The 8,335-nt window shown below is 35.5% G+C and overlaps 2 protein-coding genes across 2 annotated transcripts; one reads left to right on the forward strand and one right to left on the reverse strand.

Annotated features, from left to right (window-relative positions):
- Window positions 1-443: 443 nt before the first annotated feature.
- On the reverse strand, window positions 444-2,849 carry LOC129795812 (mucolipin-3-like). The gene has a single exon (XM_055837297.1). The coding sequence runs from the start codon at window positions 2,660-2,662 to the stop codon at window positions 791-793; it is 1,872 nt and encodes a 623-aa protein (XP_055693272.1). The 5' UTR covers window positions 2,663-2,849; the 3' UTR covers window positions 444-790.
- Window positions 2,850-4,493: 1,644 nt separating this feature from the next.
- LOC129794467 (facilitated trehalose transporter Tret1-like) lies at window positions 4,494-5,394 on the forward strand. Its single transcript, XM_055835219.1, has 2 exons — window positions 4,494-4,918; window positions 4,985-5,394. The coding sequence occupies exons 1-2, from the start codon at window positions 4,494-4,496 to the stop codon at window positions 5,373-5,375; spliced, it is 816 nt and encodes a 271-aa protein (XP_055691194.1). The 3' UTR covers window positions 5,376-5,394.
- The last annotated feature ends 2,941 nt before the right edge of the window (window positions 5,395-8,335 follow it).

The raw sequence follows: 8,335 nt of genomic DNA on the forward strand, positions 1-8,335 counted from the left end.
ATAACAAAGTTATACTAATTTTATGGTAGGTGTCTTGACTAGATTCAAAGATTTTTTTTTTCAAATCTTCCCATATAAAACACAGTGAAAAGATTTGAAAAATACTTTTCAAAATTGTAAAATAAGCGAGATCTTTGCAAAGCTATTAAAGTTTTTTTTTAATCTTTTGGATTGACAATCTCAACCCTTGAGATTTTTCTCTTTTTCACATTTTTTTGCTCATTGAAAGCAAATTTTCATTCAAAATTCTCAACTGAGTGCACTGCCCCAGAAATCCACTGCAAGTCCCATCAATCACTGCGGATTAACACGCAACTGATAAGAGGCATCAACACCTTACTCTGCGCAAAATAAATTCCTCTCTCGTTATTCCCAACGTTGAAATTCCTTGAGTGAAAAATCAGCACAAGTTTAAAATATTTTGTCCATGAAAAATCACAAAATGGCTGTAAACAACTTTTTATTTACTCTTCTATTTTAACAACAATTTTCAACTTTTATTTTGTTATAAATGTTTTCTTTTATTTTCTACATTATATTATTTACACAAAAAACTAATTTACACCCCCAAATAATATTTAAAAAAAAAAATAAATCTTCTATGATGCTTCATTTTGTCCCTCAACCTCCTGAGTCACATGCGTACTGACTTACATTGGAACGACATCACAGTTTATGCGCAAAAGAACAATGGCGAGCATTTAAATAAATGTTAACTTTTCTCATTTATATTTTGGGTGGAATACTGTATGAATTTAGAGTTGCACAAAGAGGGTGAGTATAGGAGTTTTTAGGGTTTGGGCGAGAGGCTTGTGTAGCCTGTAGGGCCGTCTGACCCTGTGGGACGTCGTGGGCATCGACAGAAGCGATAAACAAGATCAATTAGGGACTCTCCGGAATCACTTTCAGTCACCGTGGCGGCAATGTAGTCCTCGGGATTGATGGTGCCAACAAACATCTTGAGATCACTCAGTGGGAAACCCTCTTTGTAGTACTTCTTGATCGTATCGTAGGCATCCATGATGACGGATATGAAGAGGGAGAGCACCACGTAGATGTAGAGACTGATGAAAGAGTACAGGTAGATACGACTGAACCACCAGAGCATATTCGATTTGCCGGACATTGTGGTGAATGTGGCAAACATATCGTCACCATTGATGAGGGAGAAGAGGCATTCGGATGTGATGGCCAAGGAGCGGAATTTGATGTGATACGGCCCGAGGATGAGCCATCCGCAGAAGGTGAATCCCGCATAGATGAGAAGGGCACAGATGAGGAAACGAGAGATCTTCGGTGCGGCACGCTTGAGGGTGAGAATCACCACGTTGTAGGTCTTGAAGAAGCCAAGGTAGCGTAGTACGCCAAACCAAACAAGGAGATTCCCAATGCCCAACATGAGGGAGCACATATTCCACTCATCAGCTGCAAAGTGTCGTCGTTGAATTTGCTCCTTGAGCGCTGATCCAATGATGAGCAGGACGTCATTGCAGATGATCATAATGTACCACATATTGAGGAATTCAAGGCGTCCCTCCCAGCTGAGATCTGTCCCAAAGTGTGTCCGGAAGAAGTGCACAGTGGTCACACGGAGGAGTTGTGCCCTGTAGACTGCCCTCGTGCACAGGGCAAAGGACACAAGGCACACAATGATGACTAACATGTTGAGGATGCTGTTGAGGGTGTCATCAATGTCAGATTCCGTCGTGTACTCAATGTTCCCCTTGCAATTGAGTCGAATGGGTTCAGCATCCAGCGAGAGGAGCATCTGCCCGTCGTGATCGCGATTATCAAATAAGATAATAATGTTGAATTGATAGCAATCCGGTGGAGCAATTGGGCCGGCTGCTTTGAAATTCACCGTCTTCACGGACATCTCCAGGGTGGCCTTGACAAGGGCTGAGAAGCTAACGACAATATCCTTACTGGCCAGGTATGCCTCACTCCCTATATCCGTGACATTTCCCGTGAGATTGAGGCATAAAACATCAATCTCCGAGTTGAAAATGTAACTCTCATTGAAGCCAAAAATCGTACCCTCCTTGTAGCGATAGAGGCAGAGATGCATGGGGGCCATGGTGTTGTCCTCATTGGGATACGAATACGGGCCAATGGCTTGACTCAGATTCTGATACCCCTCAATGGCATAGTCGATGGTATTGAAGAAATCCTGCTGCACATAGAGCGCCAGTGGTCCCACACTCGGTGGATACGATTCCACCTCACGCGACTCATCCCATCCCATGAGGAACAAGTGCGAGAACGTCACCCTGTTGTCCCACGTATAGTTAATGTGGTTGTACCGTGAGTGCGCAAAGAGGCACAACTGTATTGTCACGAGAATAATCTTCACAACTTGCACGAAGAACTTGTACGGGAAGCGCCGCCGTGCCTGCCACTTCTCAATGGGATTCATAAAGAAGAACTGCAACTTCCGTCGCATTCGCTCCTCATTGTAAGACGCCATTGGCGTTGTCCCCATGGGCTGCTCAACACCACCATCGACATTGGTCATCTGCACACCCGACGTACTGCTGCTGGAACTCCCTCCTCCACTTGTGGGGTCACGCAGCATCCGCCCCCGACGTTTCCCCTTCCGCACGAGTTGACTGTCACTCTCACAGCAGGAATTCTCATCTTCAGGCGATGACAAATTATTCATTTCAACACCATTTAATCGTGCCACTTTGACCACAAACACGCACCTCGGTACCACAAGAGAAAATCCCCCAGCACAGAACAGACTAGCACAAAATAATTATGTTTTAACACCTCCGCAGAACGATAGCTCTCTGTGATAGATAACAAAAGAAAATACAAACAGCACTGATTAACCCCTCAAAGATACTCATACCGATGTGTCATGGGAGACTCCGTGGACAATTCACATGCGCTTGCGTGGAACATGTCTGATGCTTATAGATTTTAGCTCTGGAGCGAGTTCAAACTTACTGTGAGCATAAATTAGAACAAAGTAAAAGAATTGAATAAATTAGAATAAAACAAACACAGGGAGATTATTTTTTTATGAGGAAAGGGTTTATAGAGAATGAAGAAATTGTTAAAGAATTTTAAAAAATATTTCTCGAAATGAGCAAAAGAAAAGCCAAATAAATCCATCGGTAAGCTTCACTTACGGGGCTGAAATGCTTTTTATCAGCTAAATAACCTTTTGTATGAAATTGCAATTTGCCTGCAAATGAAATCTTAAGAATCTTTAGCATAGAACTTACGTGTCTGCTTGAGAATAAACTCACGAGCTTCAAGATTAATCATTTTCTTTTTAGCTGAAAAAAGACTAAAGAAAAAGAAATTTTGCGAGAACGATAAGAATTTCAGTCAATAATGCCAATATTATCGACTGAAATGTAAGAAGAAGATGGAAAAAGATGAAAGATTATATTTTAAGAGCCCTAACATGAATAAACTCCTTCATTTTTATTAAAAAGAAAATGTTTTAAATTTTCTCTAACGGCAAGACGGGAGGCAACATAAATTTCTGAAGAAACATAACTAAATGCAATCTTTGCATACTCACAGTTGAGTGTTTATAGAGCCATTAAAACTCTTATAGATCACTTTGAGCAAAAACTTTGATTTTAACGATTAATTTCGAGATTAATTTACTTCAAACGCCTTCAAACATGAAAACAAAAATACTTTATACTTTCTCTCAAGTTTTCCATTAAAAAAACTAATTATTGCCGATCTTGCCGATATATTCACATATAAATCGTTTTTTTATGATCTTTTGCAATTCAAGAACATTTTCACTGAAACATGAATATTTCAAAGGAATTTATTCACTTTTTTATACGTTATGATCTCATTTAAAATCTTTGAAATTCATTCATATAAATGAAGAAAGGACTCCATCATTAAGATTTTAATTGAATGCATAGAGTTAGCTATCCTTCATGCTTGAATCATCAAGCATCAGTCCATCGATCAACGATTTTTTTCAAAGATTTTATAAAATCAACTAAAGCACTTAGAGTTTATTTAAAACTTTATCACAAAATCTATTAAATAAAAGACCCTAATTGACCAATTTGATCACAAAAGAAATTCTGCGATCAGCAATCGATCATCGCGATCTATACCCTCGATCGTCCCCAATGGTAGTGCGCTTAAATGTTTGGAGGTTGAGATAAACGATGAGCAATCAAAATCGAACCTTTGGCAATGATTTTAGTTAATATGCGTAAGATAAAAGGTTTTTTTATTTTATTACACTCGATCAATTTTCAATCTTAAAAAATCAATCAGTCGTTCTGTGATCTTCATAGCGCCAGGAGAAGTTTTGAAGTCTCTAAAACTCTTGAAATAGAATATTCTAAAACTTTCTCAAATTCCTAAAATATTTGTGATGAAGAATTTGTCGTGATTTTATTTTAAAATTGTTAATTAATTAATTAATTTTGTGTGGAACCTCTTGTACCCATGAATAGTTTCTCTTCAATTTAAGATAAAGTTTCTTCTATTTAAAAAAAATGACTGAGGGAAAGATCAGCAAATTCCGCATGTACCTTCCTCAGATTTTGGCAACAACAGCCAAGAATCTCCTAATGATCCAAGTTGGGCTCTCCGCAACATTCCCAACGATCGCCATTCCACCCCTTGTTGGAACAATTGAGAGTACTGAGGAGGAAATCTTCCATTTCACTCCTGAGGAAGCTTCGTGGTTTGGATCTTTGGCCTTTATTTGTACCCCAATTGGGAGTATCCTCTCGGGATGGGTGACTGAACCCATTGGGAGGAAGAATGCCATGATATTAGTTAATTTACCTCACATTGCAGCCTGGCTAATCCTCTATTTTGCCACATCTGTTCATCACATGTACGTGGCTTCGATCCTTTTGGGATTGGGAACAGGATTTGTGGATGCACCTGTTGTTACATATGTTGGGGAGATATGGTAGGATAAAAATCAAGCTCTGCTTCAAAGACTTTTTCTTCTCAAATCATTTTTAATGCCTTTCAGTCAACCAGCAATTCGAGGAATTTTAACATCCTTTGCAGCAGTTGCAGCTACTCTTGGCTTCTTTATTGGATACCTCCTTGGAACATTAGTTACATGGCGTGAAGCTGCCCTTATCTGCCTCACAATCCCAGTCTTTGCAATCATTGGCATCTCTTTTATCCCTGAAACACCTCTGTGGTTGCTGTCGCGTGGCCATGAGATCAAAGCAATGAAATCCCTTCAATGGCTCAGAGGGTGGGTTGATGCGGAGGTGATTGAAAAGGAATTCCTCGAATTGCAACGCTACAGCATCAATAGCAACCGATGCAACCTTTGTCAGGAATGCAATCAAACGTGCAATCACCCTTCGCCAACGCTCATTGATAAAGTCATGGAGTTAACGAGAAAATAAACCCTCAAACCACTTTTCATTGTCACAATGTTTTTCCTCTTCTGCCAATTCAGCGGAATGTCCGGCATGCGTCCGTACCTTGTGCAAATTTTTCATTCTTATGGTGTTTCAATTAATCCAAATTGGGCAGCTGTAGTAACAGCCCTGTTGAAATTCCTCGCAAATATCATTTGCCCTTTTGGTGTGAAAATGCTGGGAAAACGACCCACTACCCTCATTTCTGTAGCCGGAACTGCAGCATGTAGCATTGCTTTAGGGTTCTATGCGAATGTGGTTCTTCCACGTGGTTGGAGTTCCTTTGAAAGCCACAAAGAAGTACCTGGAAATGGAATTATTCCCATGATTTTATTTTCTACTTTATCTTTCATTTCAAGTATTGGCATGGCTCCTGTTCCCTGGATGCTGCTCAGTGAAGTTTTCCCATTCAAGTGAGTTTTCCTAATTTTTTTGTTGTTGTTGTAATATCTGCATTTGGAAAATCCACCAAAGGCTTTTTGCTATTTGCGTCTATACAATAATTGAAAGAAATTCTTTACTTTTTTGTGATTTCTTCAATGACTTTGACCAAGATTAGTAAAGGAGTTTATTCATTTTTCAATTAGAGTTAGAGCAATATTTATGTTGAATAAATTTTCCATTTTCAGTGTTGGATCATAGATTGGCGTTGACTGAATAAACATTCAATTTTCACGAATTTTAATGAATTTAATTGTTGTTCAAAGTTAGAAATGAATTGAATTTACAAATAATATAATTGAGAATTGTCTAAGTACAGAATCCATATTGTGATCAATAGTTAGAATGTTTCACGTGGACAAAAAACGGTTAAATTTACTATGAAACATTGGCGTATTTGTTTCATGCAACAAAAGCATGTGCTTTCTAGAAATCTAATGAGCATTGATGCATATGCTTCAAGTATTACTAAGAATGAGATTCAATGGAGGAGTGGTTTCTGTATTTTTGAATTTTATGTTTTCTCAGCTTTCCCATCAAACACATTGAAAATAAAATATCCTTTTATTTTTTAACCGAACTTTTGCAAAATTTTTAATTCTTTTTAACGCTATTTTATTTAACATTCTTTTTTTTAAAGACTTCATATTTTTTTCTTTCAGAGTTCGGACAGCATCCGTAGGTTTAGTTGCTACTCTCTTTTACGTAATGATCTTCATTTCAACGAAAATATATTTAAATTTGGAACGTGAACTTGGTTTAGACGGTATAAATTGGTTCTATGGCTCTGTAGCCATTGTTGCCTTTATCTTCTTCTATTTCTTCCTACCGGAAACCGAAAATTGTTCCCTGGAAGATATTGAGAAGCATTTTTCAACGCAAAAACTCACAAAGATCAAAATAAGAAGAAAATCTTGCGATAATCCCAGAGCATCTGTAAGAATAACTGAAACAATTGTTGAGAATGGATCTTGTAGGTAGATCTTATAAATTAAATAAAGAAATTTAAAAAAAAAACCTTTTTTTAAATATAAATATTTTTGTTTTATTTTAAATACATTTTCTCTAAGATTATTACAATAATATTTCTTTTAATAATTATATATATTTTTTTATTATTACCAGAAATCTGTTTATTCACCATTACTCATCATTTTGACTAAAATTTCTTTCAAAGAAAAAAATATACCAATTTTTTTTATTTGCTTTTTCACTACATCCGTGTGCTCCATTTTTCCCGCCATTTAAATATTTTCTTCGTCACATTTTCCAATGTTTTCCTCGCTCCTTCTGTGTGGTAATTTAGATTTAAAATAGGTATATAAATCCTTATATCTCTATTTCTTAGAATTTTCTCTCTTTTTTTTCCTATTTACCATCAATTTAAATAATTTCTTTTAAATTTTCTTCCTCAAATAAAGCCGCATTTTTTATCCTTTTGGTTTCTGATTGTTTTTTTTTACTTTCGTGAAACGCAAACAAAGAATGTTTTCTAAACTTCCTTCGTCACATTTATACTATTTTTTTATTTTCTTAAATTTCCATTTCTTTTCTATACATTACAGTACATTTTATTTTATGGATGTGTTAGAAATTGCATTAGTAGGAATTAAAAGCTCTGTGTGAAATGTTATGAGTTGGTTTCCTTTTTTATCATTTTACTTAAAAACAACTTTTTTTTATTATATTTAATCTTCTTCTTCAATGTCCTTTTGCAATGTTTTTCTGTTTATAGTTATTTTCTTCTTTTTTTTCTCAACTCTTGCTGTAATTTTTAAATGAAAATCTTCCAAGAAAACAAACTGATTTACTTTTTTTTCTTCGCAAGTATTTTTTTTCTTTAATTTCTTTTGGGTTTTTTTTTTTCATTCCCAAACTTACAGCAAAAATAGAGATGTTGATATAGGTTTATTTTTTAAATCTTTAATTTTTTAAAGTTTTCTTCATTATCAACCCCCATTTAGTAGAAAATAAATTAGCTCTGAAATATATGTGCCATTCCCTCATTTTGTCTCACATTCTCACTACAAGTTTTTCTTTTTTTTTAATTTAAATTTACATTTAGTCGTTCGATAAATTTTCTTCACATTTTTTTTTTCATTTAAGCTACTTTAATTTTTCCCTCCTAAGTATTTTTTGTTGTTGTTAAGAACAGAATGTATTTGAAATCCTCTTTCCATTCTTTTTTTCTTCAGTGAAAATTGTGTGTAAAGATTTTTCTTTCAATAGCAAGGGTTTTCATTTTATTTAAAAAATACATTACCTAATGCTCAGAATAAATATATTTTATATTGACTTCACTATTTTTTTTTTAAATTTACTTCTTTGTTTAAAATACAATTCCTTTGTGAATTAAAAAATATCTGTTTTAAAAAAATATTCAAAATTTTTTTGTATGTGCATTAGTTTGTTCTAAACCATAAATATTGAAATGAATTTTCTTTTTTTTGGTTTATTTTAAAGGACTTAATGTCTTGTGTGTTTCCTTTTCTATATATTTTTAT

This window comes from Lutzomyia longipalpis, chromosome 4 (assembly GCF_024334085.1).
Source record: "Lutzomyia longipalpis isolate SR_M1_2022 chromosome 4, ASM2433408v1".
Classification (NCBI taxonomy): Eukaryota; Metazoa; Arthropoda; class Insecta; order Diptera; family Psychodidae; genus Lutzomyia; species Lutzomyia longipalpis.